At 52.7% G+C, this 23,185-nt stretch overlaps 3 protein-coding genes across 7 annotated transcripts in view; 2 read left to right on the top strand and 1 right to left on the bottom strand.

Annotated features, from left to right (window-relative positions):
• Nucleotides 1-10,076, bottom strand: part of ECSCR (endothelial cell surface expressed chemotaxis and apoptosis regulator) — a 19,047-nt gene extending 8,971 nt beyond the window's left edge. The window contains exons 1-3 of the mRNA XM_010718852.3: nucleotides 9,933-10,076; nucleotides 820-861; nucleotides 554-604 (exon numbers count right to left, since the gene is read on the bottom strand). Coding sequence (XP_010717154.1) covers nucleotides 554-604; nucleotides 820-861; nucleotides 9,933-9,990 — 151 coding nt within the window. The 5' untranslated portion in view covers nucleotides 9,991-10,076. The remainder of the gene's footprint in view (nucleotides 1-553; nucleotides 605-819; nucleotides 862-9,932) is intronic.
• SMIM33 (small integral membrane protein 33) lies at nucleotides 5,975-15,315 on the top strand. Of its 5 annotated transcripts, none has more exons than XM_031555638.1 (5): nucleotides 5,975-6,132; nucleotides 6,214-6,351; nucleotides 11,225-11,433; nucleotides 11,517-11,603; nucleotides 13,363-15,315. In XM_031555638.1, the coding sequence occupies exons 4-5, from the start codon at nucleotides 11,581-11,583 to the stop codon at nucleotides 13,784-13,786; spliced, it is 447 nt and encodes a 148-aa protein (XP_031411498.1). In that variant the 5' UTR covers nucleotides 5,975-6,132; nucleotides 6,214-6,351; nucleotides 11,225-11,433; nucleotides 11,517-11,580; the 3' UTR covers nucleotides 13,787-15,315. The 5 variants fall into 5 exon arrangements, with proteins under 5 accessions (XP_031411498.1, XP_031411496.1, XP_031411500.1 ...); XM_031555636.1 differs by having other exon boundaries at nucleotides 6,214-6,401; XM_031555640.1 differs by lacking the exon at nucleotides 11,517-11,603 and having other exon boundaries at nucleotides 5,976-6,132; nucleotides 6,214-6,401.
• Nucleotides 15,316-17,429: 2,114 nt separating this feature from the next.
• The window catches only part of PCDH12 (protocadherin 12), a 9,847-nt gene continuing 4,091 nt past the window's right edge, over nucleotides 17,430-23,185 (top strand). Inside the window, exons 1-3 of the mRNA XM_010718851.3 lie at nucleotides 17,430-20,427; nucleotides 20,797-20,891; nucleotides 21,855-22,006. Of these exons, the coding sequence (XP_010717153.1) occupies nucleotides 17,671-20,427; nucleotides 20,797-20,891; nucleotides 21,855-22,006 (3,004 nt within the window). The 5' untranslated portion in view covers nucleotides 17,430-17,670. The remainder of the gene's footprint in view (nucleotides 20,428-20,796; nucleotides 20,892-21,854; nucleotides 22,007-23,185) is intronic.

The following is a 23,185-nucleotide window of genomic DNA, read 5'->3' as shown; positions in this document are numbered from 1 at the left end:
TTCTTCCTCCTTTTTCTTTCTCTTCTTTTTCTTCTTCTTCTTCTTCTTTTTCCTTTCCTGCAAGGCATGGCAGCAGAATCTGAGATCGTTTTGGGGATCTTTTCCCCTTATTTTTAGGGGTCTCTCTGTAAGGGGATCTCTTTCTAAGCAGAGAGAGGTCTTTCCCTGTTATATTCTCTTCCTCAGGGAGAAACAGGAAACACCTTGACCTGTTGTGTGGGAGGTGCTGAGGCTGTGTGCAGAACTGGAATTTTCTAGTCTAAAAAAAAAAAAAGTGGTTGCTCTTATCGAGAAAGCAATATTGAACAGTGAATGCAATGCAGGGAAACTCCTCTAACAATGGCTTAACTGCTGGTTAACTTCCTTTATGACACCCAGCATCCAAGGACAGACCTGGTGTGTGAGGCTTACACATACTGGGCACCAAGCTCTCTGTGCGTTAAGGGCTGCCCAGCAAAGTGGTGATGTCAGGTAGGTGTGGACACAGGCCAGTCTTCTTCTCTCTTTGGAGGATTACAGACACCCACAGTCCTTCCCTGTTGGGATTTTTTACCTGAGGTATTGTTCTCTACTTCATGGTTGCGTGTCGTTGATTGAGGTTGATCTGTAACACAAGCAGAGACATGGAGGTGACATGCTGGATCCCTGCAGGAAGGTTTGAAGGATGGGCCAGAAAGGGGTTCTTATGGCCCCCAAGAATGAAAAGGGGTGATGGGAGCAAGAGGTGCTAAGGAGTGGCCTTTCCATTTGCATCCCCACGTGGGCACGTGCACCCACATCCCAGTAGACATTTAAATTGGATCATAACCCAGGAGGTACCTGTGACATTGTGGATGGAGGAGTCCATGGCAGCTGTAGTACCTAAAATGGAACAACAGAAGTGTTAACAGTGCCAACCTGTGACCGTAACTCTCACCAGCACGTCAGTGTTCTTGCTGTGTGATTTGGGTTTCCCTTGTCTTCTGAAGGAATGACTTTGAAATACATAATTTCCCAAAAAGCACTGGATAAGAAGTAGTAACCAACACTGTTGGAAATTATGTGCTTGAATACAAGGACATTCATTTCTGAGTAAATCAGAACTGGATTTTGTTCAGTCAGGATAAATGCCCTTCTCTCTGCACAAAACCAAACCCTTTAGTCGACCTTCTTCCTCTCTCATGGAGAAAATACCAGGCCGTACAAATCAGTAGTATTGCTCTCTCCTTGTGAGCTTCTTGTCTCCAGCTCAGACTTGGCAAGGAAAGGCCATTTGACCTGTTTTTTCTAGAGTTGTTTAAAAGAGTTGTTTTGGAATGCTTTGAGACCCTTGAGACCTTAATGAGTGGATAGATGAGGTTTGTGAAGGTTGCCAGGAGCTAATGGGACTGTTTTCTCAACTGAATGTTTTTGGATTTACAACAAGACATTCCTTCACCATCTTCCACGTTGTCTACTCTCTGATGTTTTCTTTAAGCTTCAGCTCCTGGAAACCCATGATTAGACAGGTGCCAATTAAAAACGTTGCCATATAAAAAGGAAAAAAAAGAACTACCCAGTTCCCATACTTGGGGGCGAGGACTGCAGGATGTAAATACACTTGATGCTCAAATCAAAACCAACTGGCTTAAATTTGAAGAAGTGACCTTGTCTGCCATTATTGAAACACACATCCTCATTGGGTAACATGTTAATGTAATTATTGCTGGTGATAGCAATGCTGCCCTTATTTAAGATGCATGAAAGAAACTACATTACAGCAACAAAACCCAAAAGAATCCGGCCCTGCTGGTGATCCATCTCACTAGAGTCCCACAACAGCTGATAGTTCCTCCAAGTTTTGGACAAAAAAGGACAGCAGTAAGGGCTGAGTCCTCTTTGCAAGAGCTGACAACCCATGGGGAGATCCAGCAAAGCAACACAGTGCTTGTGTGCCTGCTTGCAGCCAGATTCTGTCCTCCCAACATGCAGGGTCCATCTCACCTGTTCTCATACCTCTTTTGTGAGCCCGCCTGCAAGAGAGCTAATCTGCAAGCTCCCTTTCTCATCAAAGAGAGGATCAGGCACTTCTAAATCCCCACTGATCTGATCTATTTTAGATTTCTGCTGTACAGGGAGAGGAGCCACAGCCTGCGATGTCCCGTCTCTTGCTGGGAGCTGTAGAGGTGATGATGTACATCACGGTAGGTACCTGTGCTGTAGAGATTCTGGGAGAGCTCAGGTGAATGCCCTGATGTTGGTGTATATCTGGAATGGGATCTGCAGTGTGTGTGGGTCATCACTGCTGGGCTCAGAGCTCACCCCACAGGGGACTGTCTGGCTCTGGCGTGCTCCTGACTGACGTCATTTTTCTCATGCAACTGTCTTGGAGGCATAATTGTTTTTTCCTCTGAGGCTTTATGACAACGATCCCAGCCAAACAGGAACCAAAACAGTGTGTAAATCACTGAGTACATAATAAAACAGCCTCTTTCAGTTTGGGGTTTGGCTATGAGCTTGGCTTTTCAGAACTCTTCCATGCTTTGATGTTCTGGTTTACTGGACATCAGGTTGGTGAAACATGTCTTGTCTAGTCCTTACAAGAGAAGGGGGAGAGGAGATGTGATTAGATCTTTAATTACACAGACAGGAAGAGACTAATCTGATTTCTGCATCCATTGGGAACAGGATCAGAAAACAAAGGCTTACACTGCAGCCATAAAAAGGGGGGCAATAGGAAACTGTCTTGACATAAGGGTAGTGAATCGCAGCGAGTGATTGTGTAGGAGAATTATGGGATATCCTTTGGAGCTTTTGAAGAGCAGGCTAAATGAACATCAGTCTGGTAGTGTGAATGAGAATTATAGACAGAAGCAACACCATTTTTTGAATCGACAGCACCCCAGGGGAGGATGAGAGCTTTTGGGCACATGGTTCTCCTTAAAGAAGTAGAGATGCTTCTTTAGGGGAAGAGGAGTGCACACCATTGCAAGGTGGGATGCTGTCCATTGATCCCAATAGTTTGCCAGGCTTTCTCTTTGGCACTGGCTTCTTCTAAAGCAGCTTTACAGTACAATTTCTGGATGCTGGTTTGCACATGCCTTAAAGTACTCCACAAACGGCAGAGATGATCACGGGACCGTATCCTCTGCTACCTGCCAAACTCAAACAGCTTGTCTTTTTCAGACTTCCTTATAGAGACCATCTTGTTCCTTCATGGGGAGAAGTAATTGCTTGTGACACATTTGCTTCTTGAAGCTGTCATAGACGCTTTTTAGTGTACATGTAACATGAAAGCATCCTCTTTGTTGAGGAAAAGGTGGGACAAAGGCTTCTGAGCTGGCAGTTTATTTTTGGTGTAACTGAGAAGAAATCCAAGAGCTTGAGCTGGGCCTCCAGCGATGGGAAGCACTGGGAAAAAGGAGATGGCATTACTGCCCTGTGCTGTGATGCCCTGCACTATGAAGCTCAGGATCTCCCAGTGCCGAGATGAGAGGCAGATGTTCTCAGTACTCTTCCACCACAGCTCAGCCCTTTGCTAACCAGGTCACCCCTGAGCACTGCCTCATAAAAAGTCCTCAAAAGTCACTGCCAAAATAAACCCCGGAGTCACTGCAGTTCCCCCAGGCAGGGAGCTGCTCACCCAGGTTTGCTGCATTGGAGCTTTGCTGCAGAGAAGTGACCATCTTGCTGCAAAGAAGCCCAAGGGACGCAGAGCTCCTTTTGGCACTTGGCTCCGTAATAAATGGCCCTTCTATAAACACTGCAGCACGTTGTTGCAAAGCAAAGCACGCCTGGCTCCGACTTCTGGCCCCTGCTTTTTGTTACAGCTTCTCTGCCAACTTAAATAATCAACAGCCCCTCTTTGTTAGGTGTTTTCTTCCAGCAAAGGTGCTCAGCATCCCGCTGAATGACTGCAGACAGCTGTGTGCGCAGCAGGGAGCAATGCAAGCTGTGCTGCGGGGCTGGGCAGCAGGAGATGGGCACAGCACGGTGCCACTGCTCCCTGGGGACCCCACTGCCAGTCACACCACAGTGTGACAGCAGCCTGTCCCAGCACAGCCCTGCTCCCCCTGTGGCACAGTGGCTGTATAAAGAGTTAATGACGATATGCAGCACGCAGCCAGCACAGCTGTAATTGCAATCAACATCAAAGCCATTCAGGCGACTTCTTGCTGCTGAGCAGAGCTGTTTGTTGAGTGTTTGGGTGCCAGTGATTTACAGAGGGATTGTGTGTTTCTAGGTGGGGACGGCGAGCTTGCTGAGGGATTTATAAGGGGAAATCATGTTTTCTGCTCTTGCTGGAAAGGGAAACTCCTGATTAGTGACCAGAGCAATAGGGCTCCGGGGAAGCATGTTGAGGCTGCAGATGCATTTTGTCTCTCTGACTAAGAGCTAGTTTTTCTTAGTTAATTTTTTTCCAGAACATAAGAAGGGAAATTTGGATTTCTTTTATTTGCTGTCGTCCTTCTGAAATGCTGGAAGTGAAAGTTGGGCTGCGAGCAGAGGGGCCTTTCCATGGCAGCTGAGATGTTCCCAGAGCCATACAGATGGATTCACCTAGGAAGATCTCTGGCATCAGTACAAAGGCATTTGGTCCCATCCACTCAGAACTGATGGGGGGAGGGACCCTCTGCCCCTGGTGGGTAGTGCTGGGCTCATGGCACTCTTTTGCCATTGCAATTGGAGGGAGATCTGATAATGCTCTGCCTGTGCTCACTGCGTGTCAGTTTGCCCTAAAGCCTTCATGGTGATGCACAGGCTTGCTGCACCTCTGCTTGCAGCTTACATACACAAAGGCTTTCGGGAAAGAGACCCAACCACCTAAAATTAGACAACAAGACAAAAATATGCTGACCCTTAACGCAAGTGCAGCTGTTTCCTGGGTGAAACACAGCAGCTGTTCAAGCAGCAGAGAGCAACAGCACCAAACTGTCATCATTTTTACATGAAAGAAAATGCTGCATTAGGAAGCCTGGAAAATGAAGAGCTCTGCAAAAGTCTCAGTCCCATTTTAATAGAAATGGGAATAAATAAGAAAAGGTGCCTCTGCCTGGCAGGTCTCACAGGTTGAGGCAGAAAAGGTGGGGAAGAGAGGAAAAGTGTCGTTATGCAGACTTGATAACTGACAGTCTAAATTAGGTCCCAGACCCACAGAGGTATTAAAACACCTAATTCTCAGCTGACATTTGAGGGGTTTGGCAATTCACTGCTACGTGGTTCTGAATGGTAATGACTTGGTCAAAGTGTTACGGAAAGTTTAGAGAGGCAGGAATTAAATCTGGATCTCATTAGGGATTCAGAACCATCCCAGCCTTCCTCTGCCCCCCCCAGGGCTGCACCCTGCACTGACCATCCTCTGCAAGCATCCTCCTCTGTGATCCTCTCCAGTGAGCTGCTGTGAGCAGGTCAGGCTTCTTGCAGTAGGCGATTAAAAACCACTTGAATTTAGAAAACAAGCCAAAAGAGAAACAATGTGGGGAAACCACACACACAGAATGGGCCCTGTAACATCACTGTCTGTGTCAGTGTGCTTTTTTTTCCTGGCCTGTGCCCTCTGCACCCCTCCGGGCACTTCTCTGTAGGGACTGGGAAGTAAAGCTGCTCCCAACAGGCTACTGGGCTGCAGCCCTCCCAGCTGCTCACTGCTTTCTCTACAACCTCCTTGTTTCAAAATGCTGCTTTTGTATAGGTGAGGAAAGCAGGGTGCAGTAAAGTATCACGAGTTGCAGGCTGGTTTAGCACTGCTGCTTTCACACCTTAATTAGGCTCTCAGCCAAGGCCCCGCTGATGTACAGGTCGCCTTGCAGGTGGTCCTCATTATTTTGTAGGATTTAGTTCCTAACCAAATGTCGTGCGTTCCAGCTGGTGCAGGAGATCAGCTGCTGAATTTGCTCCTGTGCTGTACCTCTGGGCAGCTATCAGCAGAGCACGCAAATCACCACCCCCTGCAGCAGCACAGCCAATGTGATGGATCAGGGCTGTGCCTATCAGACATGTCTCACTACCCTCCGTTCATGGAGGCTCTATGCCACAGTTAATTCCCCAGTTTTCTCTTCCCAAGAGCTCTAAGATTTCCCCCAGGTTCACACTGGCAGAGTGGGGTGTTCCTGAAGCACCACGCAGGAATGGGATCTGCTGGGTGGGTTCAGTTCCCACCTGATGAGCTAGGAGGTGAGGTGTGGTCAGGGAGGTCAGGGGCTGGTGCCATGGGGAGCTTTCCTAATTCTCATTCTTTTTGCTTTCTCTTCTCAGATCACCTGCCTTGAACCTCAGGGGAGTGGCTGAAGGACAGGTGAAGCCTGCCCTGCTCAGATGCATTCATTTTCTCCGCATCGGTGCTGAGGAGGTACCTCCCTGCTGCTCCCTGAAACACCGGGTCTTGTAGAAGAGGTAAGTAAAGCTTCTTGACCTGACAAACTTCATCTGGCTTCAAATTTTAGGTGAGTGACCCTCATGTCACCTATGTTTTATTCCTAGATTCCAAAGCACTCCTTGGAGGAGGTCTTTTTATTATCCTTATCTCATATCTGGGGAAAACAAGGCAGAGGAGTGTTATACCACTGTATTAAGTGGCAGGCACAACACACAGTGGTCCTTGGTCCTCATCCACTGCGTTTTCACTATGGCATGCTGCTCCCTGACTTCTCATTGCTCTGACTCCAAAGTTTTTTGCAACTCCAGAGTCACGTCTGGGCAACATGAGTGTATTGATCTGTTTGCCTGGAGCTGCTTGCCCAGAGCTGTGCTGCCCATAGAAATGTGTGTAATTTGCAGTAATGCCTGATGGTGGGAAAGCTGGGGGACACCCAGTTTGCATCTCTTCCCTCCCTGAGAACTGCTGATTGCTGTCCCAGCAGTGGAGGACTTCCCCTGGAGAGCAGGTGGACACACTCCACATTTCTATGTCACAGAATTACAGGATCACAGGGGTTGGAAGGAACCTCTGGACATCACTGAGTCCAACCCCTTACTAAAGCAGGTTCCTTACAGCTGCTTGCACAGGAAGGTGTCCAGATGGGTCTTGAATATCTCCAGGAAAGAGGACTTCACCAGTCCTCTGGGCAGCCTGCTCCAGTGCTTTGCCCCCCAAAGACCACTGCAGTCTGAGATGGTTGAGGGGGTTTTGCTCCTCTCTCTTCCTGAAACAATTCGGCTGAGATGTAAAAACAGCCCCCAGCCCATAAGTCTACAAAAAAGACGAATGGGAAATTGCTTCTCATTGTGGTTGGATCATGCTGAGTGGGCCCATCTGGGAAGTGGAATAAGGAGACTTTCTAGCCAGGGCTTGGCAGTACTAGTGCTGTGTGAGGCACAGATCTTCCTTCTCCAGCCCGTGTGTGTGTTTCCCAGCAGGAACATTCTTGCCTTTGGGTTACCAGCAATGTCCCTTGCAAGGACACCTGTTGCTGACTCACCTATTGTAAGGAAATATAATTGCTGGAAACGATCCCCAGTTACTTCTATCATTTTTGCAGTGTCATCGGCAGAGTTTCACCTTCCTAGAGGGGAGCAGTTTGTTTTCTGAACAAACACTTCAAACCACTCCTGGTTTCTCTTCCTGGTACACCAGACAGGGCTGTGCTGACCTGCCTTTTTTGGCCAAGAAGAGTCAGGAAGGGATCTTGGGGATAATATTGGGCGTCACTTGTTGTGGGCAGAGACCAGCAGAGAAAATATCCCTTTGCAAAGACACAGGGGCCTTCTGCCCTGCCGAAAGAAGCAGGATCTGAACAAGATGCACTCCCTAGCATGGCAGCAAGCATTAAAGACATCTTGGCAAATGCATTTTAAGAACATCGTACTTTGGTGTGACTGGGGCTGCATAAGTCTCTTTTGTTATGTGATCTCACAACATTGGGGAACATAGAGCTCAAGTTCTGCTCTCATTGCCCGAGGAACAGGACAGCACAAGCAGTAAGACTCAATTCTAGAGTGCACTCGACACTTGTTAGGATGGAAGTCCTGTCTGGGAGGTCTCCTGCTAGCTGGATGTCTGTCCTTTAGCTACATCCTGTGGTTTGGATCACATCTATGGCATCTTCACTGTGGCTTTATCCATTCACTCACTGACTGCAGTGCAGATAAGGGGAGCAGCAGTCAGAGGGGAAATTCTGCTGGGTTATCCTCAGCTTGCAGAAGGAGTTTTTCAGCGGAAAGCTTTTGTCTGGGAAGTGCCTGCTGGTCGTAATGGAAACTGCTTCATAGGAAGAGGTGTGTTTGGATACATTTTCATTAAGCATTTCTGGGGGATGAAAAACAGGGTGGAAGAGTTCTAGAACTTCCCACTTGAGAAATTCCACAGTAACAGCAGTTGAACCTTCTTTAAGGTTCAACTGCTGTTACTTAAATAACTGTAACAAAGCTTTAATGAATTAAAGAACATGCAGAAGGTGCCCGAGGCCTGCGTGGGGGCAGTTACAAGTTTACGGCTATTCTGACCAACTTTGGACCTCCAAAATGTAATTTCCACCTCTTCAGGTGCATGGAGACCTCCGAGCTGCCTTGTCTCATTTAAGGGCCCTTCATTCCCTTCAGCAGCCCGTGTTTTGGGAGCGGCGTTGCTGACCAACCTGTGCCCTGTGCCCCTTGCTCTGAGCCCGCTGCTTTGCCTTTTGCAGCAGCTATCCCTCAAGTACCAGGCCATGCTGATGACTTTTCCATTGCACCGAAGGTGAAGCGAAAATGATGACAGTTCTGAGCTGCTGTATCAGTGGCACCGCAAAGATCAGAGGCAAAGCACGAGATGATGTTGAAAGCTGGTTCTACCTGAAGCCAGAGAGGTGCAAATGCAGCACAGCAGTGCTGTCATTGTTAGCAGGTGCTGGCAGTGAGAGCAGCCCCCGTCCCATCATTTGAAGCAGAATGCAGAGGACAGAGTTCCCAAGTGATGTGCTTGGGACCAGGGGACAGAGGTGACCCTTCCGCCAATCCTACAGTGCTGGGGTCAACCTGAGAAGTGAATCCTTCGGGTGGTGCAATCAGCTGAAGGTTTGGTGAAAGACAGGGGTTGGGTCCTGGGATAATGCAGCTGGTCAGAGTGAGTGCTGGCAACCTGCAGGACGTTTCTGTCCTATGAATGCCATACCAAATATTTTTAAGGAGAGAAAAAAAGCATCCTGGCCAGGTATTAAGAAACGTAGCAGCAGAGCCAAAGGGCCTCAGAGTTCCTTGTCTGGCACACTTCACCCCTCTGCTGAAACCAGCAGTGTTGCCCTCTAATAAAGAGAGAAATTTTCTAATTGATGTGCTCTTCTTTCTGAGAATTGCACAGCAAGTAGCTTAATTGTCTTTATAGTCTCTGTCCTTTAAAAATCCTGTTTCTACCAATGCAGGGGCTGCAACCCATGGACATTTTCCATGGCTTACTGATAAAAGCTTTGGATCCAAGACACATAGTATTAGTTTAGGTGGCTAATAGAAGCAGCAGTGATATTGCAGTATCCATTCCTCTGAATGCCTTTAAGCTGAAAGCTGCTACAGCTGTCACTGACGGCAGGACAGCGACCTGTCACACTTTGGCAGGAGCCTGGATCCTTGGGTACGCATCCCATACTGTGAGCAGAGGTGACAAGGAAGTCAGAAGCAGAGTTATGGCAATAATGTACTGCGTGAGTCTTAGTGCCACGTGCTCTTTGTGTTTACATCAGCAAGAGGAGAATTTAAAGGTGAGGAAAACGTCCCATACGTTTAAAAGTTCCACCTTCATCCTCAATCGACAAAAGTCACTTGCTATAAAACACCTCTGTATCAGTAACAGAAACAACCCTTTCGTTAACCAGGAAACAGGTTCTGTTATTTCAACACGGTCAAATAAACCCTGCAAAACCTGCTGGGGCCGGATTGATCCCAGCACCCTGAATGTAAAGGCTGAGCTCTCTGATGGCAGCCGCTCCACCTTTGGCTGCTTCCCTTCAGTGCCCACCGCTGGGCTCCCCAGAGCTGCCCCCTGCCCTTGCCCCATTGCTCCTTACCTCCGAGCAGCACGCAGCCAAACAGCCAGAGGAGCGGATGGAGGGCTGGAGCCAGCATCGCGGCGTGGAGCTGAGCAGCCCTGCAGAGGTTCTGTCCATCCCGAGTGTGAGAGGGTGAGGAGAGGTCTGCCTGCCTGGGCTGATTCTTGCAGAGCTTCCTGTTAAAGAATAGAAGGAAACGGGCTGAATCCACAGGGGAACTGTGTTTTTTAGTCCATTATGGTCGAAGAGGATATGAGACATCGCTTACCGACGGCAAAGGAAACCTCGCCATTGATTTGTTGGGGAATTTGGTTCTCATAGAGGGGGAGAACAGAGGCACAATGGGCCTGCCTGGCTTTGGGCCTTGGTAGCTTCTGTATGGTACTGCTTTTTGGAGATGTGTTTGGAGCAAGGATGTGTGCCACAGGTCTGGTTCTGCTCCTCATCAGTCATTAGAGCTGTGCTGGGCCATGGGAGCTGCTCCTGCCCTCCCACCTGAGAGGGGACTTCTTAGACTCCCCGAGAGAGATTTGGAAGTCTCTGGAGTGGGGCGGAGAGTCTCACAGCTGGAGCTGCCTTGTGCTGTGCCCATGTCCTGCTCCTCCCCGTGCAGCTCCAGCAGGGCTGGGCACTGGGACACATTGGCTGTGGGACGCAGTTGTTTGGGTGGCAGCAGCACCCTCCCAGCAGCATGGGCAGCACAAAGCAGGTTTCAGCCTCCCCTAACCTGGTTCCTTAATGGGAGGAGGGTCCCAGCTGGGCTGATGGGTCAGGCTAGCAGCAATCCATCCCATTCCCAGATGGCTGCTGGCAGGGGCTGCTTCTCCCAGCCTAGAACCCTTGCAAGGCCATGCTCTGGCAAGATGCAGAGCCTTTTGCTGCCTTACAAAATGCCCTACTTAGGAAAAATGGGGCTTTCCCTTTGATAGCCCAGGAGAGAGGCTGGATGCTGGGGACAGGCGTTTGGGGGAGTGGCAACTTTGCACCTCTTGCCCTGGGCCATTTGTCACAGCCCTTCCCTGTCTCCAGGGGCCACATCCAGCCCCTCCTGCAGCCCTAGGATGCTCCAGAGCCCCAGCTGTGGGCATCGGAGCTGCTCCTCTGTGTATCACTGCACAGAGGGCACTGAAAGGTCCCGGTGCTGCTCACAGGGCCCTGCTTTCTGCAGCCATGAGGTGGGTGCAGGAACCCCACAAACCACATGGGGCTCAGTGCACACCAGTAAGCCATCAGGCCCAAAGCTTTGCTTTTACGAAGCCTCTGTGAGCAGCCTCCCTCCACAACCTTTATTTTTTTTTCCTCTTGCACAGATGTGATGCTCAGAGATTACGCTGTAGATTAAGGTTTTACTGAATCCTGAGATGAGTGCAAATTCCCAGAATCTGCAGCTCTGATGTGCAGCCAGATCACTACTGGAAGCTTGCTGGGCTGTGTGGGGGACGGGGCATCACCCACCCTGCAGTGCACGGGAAGATGGAGCATAAATATTCCAAGATGGTGTGCTGAGAGGCAGGAGCAGGTAGGACAGTTCTGTTCTGGGATGGGAGCGCTGGGAGGTGTTTCATAATGGCTTTGCAAAAACAAATCATAGACTCATTACAGCTGGAAAAGACCTTCAGGATGCCAAATCCAATTGGCAGCCCACCTCCACCATGCCCGCTAAACCATGACTCTGAGTGCCAAAGCTCTGTAAGATCCATTTTTTTTCTGCATGGTGATGTGCTGAGGTCACTGCTGGTGTGGGGTCTGACCGCCCTGGGAACAGCACCCACCTGTGTGGAGGTGATTGGTGCTGGGCAGTGCCCACGGCCACCGTGCAAGGGAGGGACACACAGGCACTGCCTTGGCCCTGCACTGCCCTGAGCAGCCCTGGGTCTGCAGAGCTGTTTGTGACCCTGCATCCCAGGACTGCTCATAGACAGTACGTGGTATTTCTAAGCTGCTGGACCTTAAGATCTCTGCAAGCCCTGTTTACAGCTAGCAGCAGCTGTGCTGTGAAGTGCTCATGGCCGAGCAGCAGCTTTTTGTGCACAGCAGCGAGGGCTCCTCGGCTGCCCTAAGGCGACAGGGAAGCCGGCCGTGTGCGCTCCATCCATCCGCGGTGCACGGCGCTCTGCTTGCTGCATCGGTCCTGCTGCAGGAGCGCTCAGCCTCGGGGCTGCCTGGTCTGAAGGCGAGGATCCTCGCAGCTCGGGGAGTAGCGGAGATACCTTTTGCCGGGTTGTGCAAAGAGCTCACGCACAGAAGGGCGATTTTTACGCTAATTTCTAAGCGCAATAACATTTCAATCCAAGTCAGGGAAAGGAGGGGGGCTTCCTGCGGTTGCAGAGCCGGGGCTGTGCGCGCCGAGGGCCGGGAGGTGCTCTCTGCCCGAACAAAAGCCGCTTGTCTGGCAGGCGGCGGGGCCGGCGGAGGTTGCTGCGGTGTCCCCGCACATGGCAGCCGGGCGTGCTGATGTGGCACCGCGTTAGGTAGGGCAGCACCTCTCGCTGTGGGATGAGCAGGCGCTTCCTCCTGCGCGGGGAGCCCCGGCGTGACGTGGCAGCTTGAGGTGAGCCCTGCCGCCCGGCAGCACCTTCCTGCAGCTGATCTGCCGCCCTGTCCCGCTGGAGGTGATGCTTCCCCCGGAGCAGGACGCCCAGGTACCCTGGGGCGGGCTTTCTCTCCTTGCTTTCCCCTTTCCCTCCTGCTGCTCCCAGCTTTCTGCCCTGCCTGACCCGCAGATGCTTTGGTAGGGTTGGGCCTCCCACGGGGTTCGGTCTGGTGTTGGCTCTGGGGATGGGGGATGGGGAAGAGGGAGCTGTGGAGTCTCCCCCTCTAGGAGTCTCCATCAGTGGAGGCAGTGGGAAGGGGAGACCCCCACTGAAGGTGCCTGGGATAAGGAGATGCAGGGCATGTCTTCCCACCGTTCTCTGCTGACCACCTGGTCACTGTCCCTACAACACAGATGTGAGCACCAAAATTTTCTCTGTCCTGTGAGCCCGGGGGAGGGAACACCCAGGGACAGCCCTGTTCCTCAGCAGCCCACTGGGGCAATGTTTCTGCCAGCAAAAAGCACTCGCCTGCTCACGCTGGGCAGCCAAGTGAAGGTTTTGCTCATGTTTGGTCTGGTTAAAGCTCCTGGGTGCCACTGCTCACTGTGCAGGGGTGTGTGACAGGCTGCTGCCTTTCTGCAGGACACGTGGTTGGGATGAGCACTTATCCTGACCATATCCAGTCTGGAGTTCATGTTGCTCTGCGGGGCTTTCTTGATGCCCAGAGTCCTTATCTCAGGCTGAATCTTTTCCCTGCACCTCGAAGTAAAAGGCATCCAGTGCCTTCTTCCAAGATTCCATGCCTGGAGAGCTGCATGTGAAGCTACAGGCAGGAGCTACGGAGTTGAGGGCAGGAGATGAGGACATCAGACAGCCCCTGTCTGACAGTAACACCCTTCCACCCTCTGACCCAGGTCACCTTGCTCAGCCATGAATGCCTCAGCACCCAGCAGCCCGCTGAGGCACCCCGAGCCGCAGGACGCAGCTGCCTTCACTCCCATCTCTGTGGTCAGAAGCGTGACAAAGAAGTCTGATGCCCTGCCTGTCATCACAGCCATCGTCGTCATCTTTGTCCTCCTGGCCATCTTCATCATTGTCGTGGTGCACTACGGCCCGCAGCTCCGCACCATCCAGATTACCCTTTACCATGAGCCCATGCCGCAGGACCTAGACGACGGGGTGCACCTCATGGACTGGAGGAAACTGGGCTCCCAGAAGAAGCCCGCTCAGCCTGGGCAGTGGGAGCCAGGTGGCAACCTGAGCTGCCAGTGCTCCTGCAAGCACCACCTCCCCTGTGGGAGCATCGAACCCAACGTCATCGAGGTCACGTATCTGTAACAAGGTTTGGGCAGGACCCAAGGGAAAAATAGTGACTGGGCTGTTGGCTCAGCCCAAGACTAGCTGATTCCTGCCCATTGGGGTTGTATCTGTCTCCACATGGCCTCACCTAGGAAGCTGTGTCACTGCAGTGACCCATCGTCAGCCCTGACCGCTATCACCAGGCAGTGCGTGGTGCCAGCCAGGCAATGACATTGGTGTTTGATTGCCCCGAACCAGAGCTGGGAGTGGGTCAGCCTGCGTGGGACAGCATCAGCATCCCTTCTGGTTTTTCTCGCCCTGCTTTCACCCACGCTGCCTGGGAGCACCCAGGAGAGCTGCCTCAGTCTTCTCTCCGTCTGGGGAGTGTTGAGTGAACGCTCAGCCCCTTGGCACAAGCTGGAAGTTGCATCATTTGGAATTGCTTTATGGATTAGGGATGTTTTCACATACAGTGTCCTCATTATTTTGTTTGCGTGGCACAGAAAAGCCACCTGTCCCATTTTTGCTCCATGCCACGGCCCGCTTCCCCCTGCTGCAGAGCTGAATGCTGTCCTCCTTCTTGCTGGCTCCCAGCTGCCCTGACAACTGCCTGCAGTGCAATGTGTGCAGTGGTGGGGATGAGACAACAGACTGGGCCTTTTTCCCATTCCTCCAGCTGCTGGATGTTTCTGACCTGGCTGATGCTCTGGCTCCCTTCAGCTCACACATTTCCAGCTTGTTTTACTTTAAAATGAAGTAGTGGTTGGACTTGTTGGAAAATGCTGGTGTTTGTAATAAATGTAATTTATATTTTTTGTTGTCGTTTTCTCTTCCGATTTTCTTCTGTTTGTTTTCCAGAGGTGATGGTGTGTTTCCAGCTCCCCTGTGCAGATAAGGCGTGCTGTTTGGGCTGGAACCCTCTGAGAGTCCCTTCTATAGAATCACAGAATCATTAGGGTTGGAAAGAATCGTTTAGTCCAAGCATAAACCCAATGAATGGCAGCACAGAGTTGTTTGTAACTCAGCACACCTGGAATTAACGAGCACTGAAGAGCTCACAGCCTTCCAATGGCAGCTCTTTACGTGATGCCTGTAGGTTGTGGTGGTCCCAGTGGTCACCTGCAGCACAGGTGAGGAGCCAGCAGATGAGCTTTGGAAAACCTTTCTGGTTTATGCCATGTGTAGAGTGGGATCACCCACGCAGGGCCATCGCAATGTCCTGGATCTGTGGGTTCAAAGCTGGGATTGGTTTTGACAGATGCTTTAACAGAGAAACAGCGGGAGCTTTGGTCGCAGCTCCCCCTAAAGGACAGCTTTGGCACCGAGATGTCGCGTTTGCAAAGATAAGATTGAAAACCACTTGCATTAAGGAGAAAGATAAAATGGGTAATTATTACTAAGCTCATCAATCTGCAGCCACTCAGGGCTGAGTGATGGTGCGACGTGCTTTGGCTCACATCTATCACTTGTGTGGGAGGAGCTGGGAAACCCCACCTCTTCCAAACTTATTGCCATTGCTCAGGTGTGTCAAACTGTCCAAATAAAGCCAACAAAACCGGCTTCATGGGGCTCACTCTCATCTATTTCCTCTGTGCTCAGGTCCCCTGACCAGCCCAGCAGCCTGGAAGGAGGTTATGGGCAGCGGGGTCAGCCCCTGCTCCCGGGGCAGGGAAACTCATCTGAGCTGGCACAGCGCTCTCAGCTGTAGGGTTTGGGTTGAATCATGGTGTATGGAGCCACCGTGGGGTTGGACACTGATCCTTGTGGGTCCCTTCCAGCTTGGGGCATCCTATGAGCTCTTCCAAAGGGATGGAAACAGGGACAATGAAGTCCCAAATCATGATTGGTTGTGTGATGGAGCTCTTCTGCTCTCACCCTTCTGCTCACCCCATCTCCACCCACAGTTGCCTGCCAGGGCAGCAACCAGCGTGAGGCTGAGTGCCTGCAACCCCTCCTAAGGCTCATCCCTCCAGGCCTCTGGCACTGCATCCCTCCATGGAGCAGAGAGGGGAACAAACAGCTCCTGCATTCCTGCACGGATGAGGCTTTGATCATCTCAGTGAGGACAAATCTGGGGACCTCTTCATGCATGTCCGTTTTCTACTCCTCTCACGTGACTGATATTATTTTTGCACTCTTCACTTCTGATGTTAATTTTCATAGACTCAAAACAATTCTTTTCCTTCCACATTTTCCTCCTTACACTAATCACGAGAGCAATGCTCTCTGGTGTGACACACTCTCCTTCCACTGCACCAGAGCAGTGAGGACCCTCCTGCAGCCTGTATCTGAACATGACTGCAGCTGCCTACACCTCAGTCCTGGGGAAAATCCATCTTTTGAGCTCTCTCTGGAGCTGCTGGGAGATTTCAGCCCCAAATAACCCATGAAATAGGAAAGCCACAGCAGAGATTGATCCATTGTGTCCAGGCTGGGTTTGCCTGGTGATGTGCAGTTCTGGGATGGTGGGGTGTCCCTGTGGTGGAGCTTCAAGCAGCCAGGCTCTCACACCAGTGAATGGCTTCTGCATCCGCTTCAGGCATGAGCAGCATCATGTGGTGGCTGAAGATCAGTGCAACAGCTGAGCAGAGCAGGTGCTTATCCTGAGCTGTCTGTGGAGGGTGTGAGATGCAGCCTCCCAGGGGGAAGTCTGGAGCTGCAAGTTGGCTGCGAAGGTCCTGGAGCACCTGCAAGCTGGAAGCCTGCCTGTGGGTGAACAGGAAGCAAGAGAGGGAGGGGACCTCATTCATTTTGAGCACCGAATCTTATGTTACTGGCGGTGCTCCTGGCACATCCCAGCTCATCTCCCACTCACCATCTCTGCATTTGTTTGCGTCACTTTGCTTGCCACACCACAACACACAGCAGCTCCTGAGGCCGTGCTGACCCCAGCAGGAAGCAGCTCTGTCCCTCCCCACCACCCAAAGCCACCCAGGGCTGCGAGACATCCTCCCCTCCCACTGCGGGCATCCTGAGAGCATCCCTGCCGATAGCTCGTGGCTTTGCCTCCCTTGGCCATAGAGGAAGCCACTGCACAAAGAAGGGAAATGACTCGGCCAAGGTCACCTGGATATGGGGCTAAGCCCAGCATCATGAGTCCCGGTGCCATGGCTGAACTGCACCAGTCTGTACACTGCAGTGAGTTTCATGCATTGCCAAAAGTCTTCCTTGAGTGCTCAGGGGAAAACTGAACACTGATTCATTCAAAAGCCATGTGGTGGAAATTGTGGACACATCGCCCTCAAAATCAACAGAAAAAAGCAGAGGAGTGAGGGCTACAGCTGAGTTTGGACAAATTAGAACAAATGAGAGCAAGTCAGAAAGACAACAGTGTGGGGAAGAAGCCCTTAGGGTGATGCAGGAACAGATGCCCATTGTCACCTCTGGGCTTTGCAGAGAGCTTCCCCAAGCATGTATTCCCCCACAGACAAAGAGCAGGATCCCAATTTCGGATGATAAGCATGTGTGCGGTTTTGTTGTTGGATCCAGGACCAGATGCAGGAACCGTATGCTCTATCAAATGCATTTTGCAGGTGAACACAATGACAGTCCCTGCAGGCTGGAGATGAGGAGCACTTCCATACCTCATAGACCCCATGGCCTGCTGACCTATGAGCCCCCACCCCGCCGGCATTGTGCCGAGCCGGGCCTCCCTTTTCCTGTAGGTGGAGTTTCCATAGGAAGCTCAGCCGATCCACCTCCCACCACCGGACACCACTCCTGGCTGCAGTGGTGGCCGACCCCACTGCTCCTTGTTGGGATGCTCCAGCCCAGGATGCTCGGCCACCCATCCTGGGGCGATGGCAAGGCAGGGGACAGCCTCCAGAAACTCTCACTCTTTCTTCTCTTTCCCAACTGGTGAGTGGCAATGGGCAACAAGTGAAGACACGGTGTCTTGGTGTTCACCCTGAGGTCTGTGCAGGATGCAGAGGCAGGCGGGTGAGCCCACAGCCACAGCCCACAGCTGGGCAATGGGCATCCTCGGTGGGCTGCTGCTGCTGGGTCACTTGCCTCTACAGCTCAGGGCCCTCTGGTGGCTCTTCTTCCTCTCCGCTGATGCACAGGAGGTGGCCACCATCACGGTGCAGTACCGCCTGTTTGAGGAGGTGCCGGAGGGCACCGTGATAGGGATGTTGGCTGAGCATTTTGAGCACGGTGAAAGCGGTGAAATGGGGGAAAACTTTCGTCTGCTGCAGAGCCCTGGGATGTTTCCTCTGCGCGTGGGGAGCGGGGATGGCGAGCTGAGCACGGCCGGGCGCGTGGACAGGGAGCAGCTGTGCCGGCACAGCGATCCTTGCTGGGTGTCCTTCGACGTGCTGGCAGCTGAGCAGATGGCTCTGATCCACGTGGAGGTTCAAGTTCTGGATATCAATGACCACTCACCTCGCTTCCCCATGTCTGAGCTGGAGCTGGAGATGTCAGAGAGCGCATCGCTGCAGATGCACATCCCGCTGGACAGAGCGCTGGACGCCGATGCTGGCCCTAACGCACACTGCTCCTATGCGCTGTCCCCCAGCGAGCACTTTGCACTGGAAGTTGTCTCCGGCTCTGACGGCACAAAGCATGCTGAGCTCGTCGTGGTTAAAGAAGTGGACCGAGAGCTGCACTCCTCCTTCGACCTGGTGCTGACAGCTGCTGACCACGGGGAGCCTCCTCGGTCAGGTACTGCTTTAATCAAAGTAATTGTCCTTGATTCTAATGACAACAGCCCCGTTTTTGCAGAGAGCTCACTGGTGGTTGAGGTTCGGGAGGATGCTCTGCCTGGGACACTGCTGGTGACGGTCACGGCCACCGATCCCGATCAGGGACCCAATGGGGAGATTGAGTACAGCCTCAGTAAGCATGCACCTCCAGAGGTGCTCAGCACCTTTGGCATTGATGCCCGCGGGGGCAGCGTGGTCCTGAGGCGCCCACTGGACTACGAGGAGACCCATGCCTACGAACTGGATGTGCAGGCCAGGGACCTGGGTGCCAACCCCATCCCAGCACACTGCAAGGTGGTGGTCCGGGTGCTGGATGTCAATGACAATGCTCCCGATGTCCGTGTCAGCTGGGCAGCATGGGAACCCGTGGTGTCCGAGGCTGTCCCCAAAGACAGCTTCGTGGCTCTGGTGACAGCCAGTGACCCTGACTCAGGGAACAACGGGCTTGTGCACTGCTCCCTGAGCCCAGGGGATGACCACTTCAGGCTGAAGCAGACCAACAGCCACAGCTACCTGCTGATGACCAATGCCGTGCTGGACCGGGAGCTGCGTGCTGAGTACAACCTGACTCTGGTGGCACGGGACCAGGGCGAGCACTCCCTGGCAGTGTGGAAGCACCTCACCATCTGCATCAGCGACGTCAATGACAACGCTCCCACCTTTGAGAGGACCTCCTATGAGTGTGTCGTGGAGGAGAATGGTGATGTGCCGGCCTTCCTGCTCACTGTCCATGCCACCGATCCTGACCTGGGCTTCAATGGGAAGGTCACCTATAGCATCCGGGACTCCACAGTGTCAGGCCTGGTCTCCATCAATCCCACCAGTGGGGACATCATTGCCCTCCGAGCTTTTGACCATGAGCAGATGAGCAGCCTGGAATTTCTGGTGACTGCAGAGGATGGTGGCCAGCCTGTGCTGGCCTCCAACGTGTCTGTTAGGCTGGAGGTACTCGACCGGAATGACAATGCCCCCGTGGTCACTGAGCCGCCGCTGGTGGGGGGCATGGCCACGCTGTCTGTGCTGGTGGGTGCAGAGACGGGCTGTGTCTGGGTGACCTCTGGCAACGGGAGTGCCATGGGGACAGTGTTGGCCAATGTGTCATGCTCTGACACTCCTCTGCTCTTCACCATAGTGGCTAGGGATGGAGACTCCGGCCGCAATGGGGCTCTGCGATACGACATTGTGGGTGGGGATGGTGCGGGGCTCGTGGTGCTGGACCCACTTTCAGGACAGGCCTTCCTCAACGCCAGCAATGCCAGTGGGCTGGCTGGCACCCAGCGAGACCTGGCCGTCCTCATCAGTGATGGTGGGGATGAACCCCTGCACGCCCAGGCCTGCGTGCGTTTGCTCTTCCGACGCCATGGAGCCTTCTCCAAAATGTCAGCTGGGGGGCCAGGCTGGCTAAGCCCACCTGTGGTGGCCGCCATTTGCCTGGCTGCACTCCTGGGCAGCTGCCTTCTCCTTTCAGCCCTAACCCTGTCCCTGCGCAAGAAGGAGAAGAAGGACGGCATGGCCTACAACTGCCGTGAGGCAGAGGATGCCCACAGGCAGCAGCAGCTGAAGAAGCCACCCCGTCAGATCCAGAAGGCCGACATCCACCTGGTGCCCACACCACGGGGCTGGCCCCGGGGGGCTGAGTCCCAGCAGCCCAACGTGGAGGGCTCCCCGCAGCCTCCCCCACTTCTCACCCCTACTCTCTACCGGACCCTGAGGAACCAGAGGGTCTCCAGGGACTCAGATGAGGAGCAGGGGATGTTCACCCTCCCCATCGTGCAGCGCCAGCCCTGCCCGTCCCACAGGCCGAAAAACAGCCCCACGGACGTGGTGGGGAAGCTACCGCCCGAGGAGCCCCCGCTGTCAGCCCCGCAGCCCCGGCCGCCCCAGCACATCCTGCGCAGCCTGGTGCGGCTGTCACTGGTGGCCCTTGCGGAGCAGAGTCCCAATGGGGAATTTGCCATGGAGTCAGCCCCTGTGCAGGTAGGCGACGTCCCATGACCTGTGGCAGGCACGGAGATCCCAACGTTTGCCTGGGAATAGGGGTGGGACTGTGCAGCCCAGGGAATGGAATGGTATGTTCCTGGGACATGTGGGGAGCTGGGGTGATGCTGGGGAAGGAAAACCATCTCGCATGGAGGGGGCTTCGTGCAGGGATAGTGCCAGGGCACAGGGGAAGTACTGGGGCCAGGTGGGCTGCGAGGGGCCTTGTTTTGCCCAACGTAGGGATGCTGAGCCATCTGCAGGAGGAGGAAACGCTATAAAAAGGTGGTGCAGCTCAGAGGGGACGTCCGGGCAGGAAGCAGCTTGTGCAGTGTTTGCAGGGCTCAACGTGCTTTTCCTGCCTTACAGCAAATCTCCCAGCTGCTGTCTCTGCTGCACCAGGGTCAGTTCCAGCCCAAAACAAACCATAGGGGAAACAAGTACACGGCCAAGAATGGCAGCAGGTAAGGTCTGCTCACACCTCCCTGCAGGTCCTCCTCCCCAGGAGATGTTCCTCTGCTCTCACCTCCACACCAATGGACTCAGATCCCTCCTAGGAATGCTCTTTGTCTCTTCCCTGGGGCACCTTTTGCAGCTCCTTCTGTACCCACCTGAGGTCCCAATGGCCATGACCTGTCTGTCTACCATTGCTGAGGAAACATCAGTGTGATGGAAAGGTGAGCAGAGAGGGTCCCAGCTCTGGAGGGAGCAGCACACGGATGAAAGAATGAGACGTCTCACTGCTCTGGGTGCATGTTGATGTTGGTTCAGGGCATCTCTTCCTGCACAAGGTCAGAAGACACTGCTTGAAGACACAGGAAAGTCTGAGATACCCCAGCTGTGTGCTGGAGACTATCCCGGAGGCACACTTTATGCTGTTCCCATTAAATTATGTTGTTGACAGCTCTAGATGGAAGCTCCTGAGTATGCCAGGTCTTCATCTCCACTTCCCTGTGTCCCCCCTGTCTCCATTTTCCATGCCATGGCCGGACACAGTTTTCTCCACCTTTTCCATCACCAGCTCCCTCTGTGAGCTTGGTGAGGGATGAAGAGCTGCTTTGGGACAGGACTGGGCTTGTGTGCTCCTCACCTGGTCCTGCACACAGGCAGTTCCTCCATACTCAAGTTGCTCAGCACCCAGCTGGAGCCCAGTTTTCAAAGAGTCTGTGACCAACCCTGATCCCCATGCTTTTGCTCATGTTTTCAAGCATAACAGACTAAAATGTGGCATTTCTGAAGACACATACAGGCCCATCTGAAGGGCCATTTGCAGATGAATGGGGTGCGTGGAGTTGTGGGACCAAGGGCAGCTGGAGAATGATGCTCACAACCCATTTCTTGGTCATTTTATGGGGGATTAGGACAACCATCTTCAAAATAAGCAAGGCAGAGGCTGATGTGTGACTTGGATATTTGGAACCTTGCAGGGCAGCGGGGCTGGATGCTGACTGCCTGAGCACGAAGGACAGTGGGCACGGCGAGAGCGAGGCTGAGGACCGTGACTCGGAGAGTGGCTTTGAGCTGTCGGTGCAGCAGCTGGTGGGAGAGGAGCTGGAGACCCTGCTGGAGCCACAGGCTGGTGAGGCGGCCTTGGTGCATGCATTGGGACTGGGGTACAGCAGTAGGATGTCCCCACACAACAGCTAACCCCAGTGGGAAGTTAATATTGGCTGGGCTGAGGGATGTATGCCCAGATAGGTGGTGGAATCGCTGTCCCTGGAGGTTTAAAAGGAAAGGGTAAATGTGGCAGTGAAGGGGGTGGTTCCGTGGTATGGTGGCGATGGGTTGGTGGTTGGACTAGATGATCTCGTTGGTCTTCCCAACCTTAATGATTCTCTGATTCTAAGGCAGGGGACAGCTCATCATAGAGTGCTGGTGCACTCTGTGCTATTGGTGCGGCACCATTTGATACCAAAGAGACTTGCTAAGCTTCATGCTGGATTTGTCCATGCATCTGACCGTCCTTGGTAGACTTTCCTCCTCCATAGATCCATCTGCTCTGATTTGTGAGGTTGGCCTCTTCTGTAGCATAGGAGTGAAGTCCAGCTTAACAGCATGCTAATCAAAAACTCTGCTTCCCATGTTGATCTGAGAGCTCTGTTTTATGGCCTTCTGGTCCACGTGGAGTAAGAAAAGTGAAGAGTTCTGCCCTTTGTGATCTTCTAGAGCCCCTGAGTCCCATCAGGTCCCTCCTTCCTACCAGGCTGAACAGGTTCACTCTTGTCTCCTGTTACCATCCTTGTTTTCTTCTACATTCTTACCAGTTTTTTAATGTATTTGTTGAGATGCGCTGACCGGAATTGTGTGCAGTGTTTGGGATTCATCTGTCTTGGTGGTATAAGGAGGTTTTTTTGGTTGTTCCTCATCCCTTTGCTGCCCAGGCTGCACACTGAGCTGTCATTGACACGTTGGTCCCAAATCCCTCCAGGAAGGAGTAACCAACACGATGTGTGGTTTCCCATGTTGGTTATCCAGAGACAGAGAAACCCACCAGCCATTTTTTGCTCATGTCACTGGGATTTAGGTCCTTCAGCAGCTCTTGCTTTTACATCTCTGGGTGTTTTAGTGGAATCAGTGCTAACACAGCCACTGCTCTGCATCGCTTACCCCTATGGAGAACAGTGCAGGTCTCAACTGCTGAGACTCCTCTAACGACTCTTTCTGGGGAAGATTTAGTCCTTCCCTTTCTTCCTGGCTTTTAACATTCCTTACTTCCTAACACAACCTGGCTGTTAATTCAGGTGCAGCTCAAGTCCTC

This window comes from Meleagris gallopavo, chromosome 15 (genome assembly GCF_000146605.3).
Source record: "Meleagris gallopavo isolate NT-WF06-2002-E0010 breed Aviagen turkey brand Nicholas breeding stock chromosome 15, Turkey_5.1, whole genome shotgun sequence".
NCBI classification, from domain to species: domain Eukaryota; kingdom Metazoa; phylum Chordata; class Aves; order Galliformes; family Phasianidae; genus Meleagris; species Meleagris gallopavo.
The sequence above is the reverse complement of the archived record's forward strand: the minus strand, read 5'-3'. Positions and strand labels throughout refer to the sequence as shown.

Excerpts from the sequence above, each read along its gene's own strand:
- SMIM33 (XM_031555638.1), top strand. The coding sequence starts at position 11,581 with ATGACTCTGAGTGCCAAAGCTCT. Across the intron at positions 11,604-13,362 it reads ACTCTGAGTGCCAAAGCTCT|GTCACCTTGCTCAGCCATGA; the intron begins GTAAGATCCATT and ends CCTCTGACCCAG.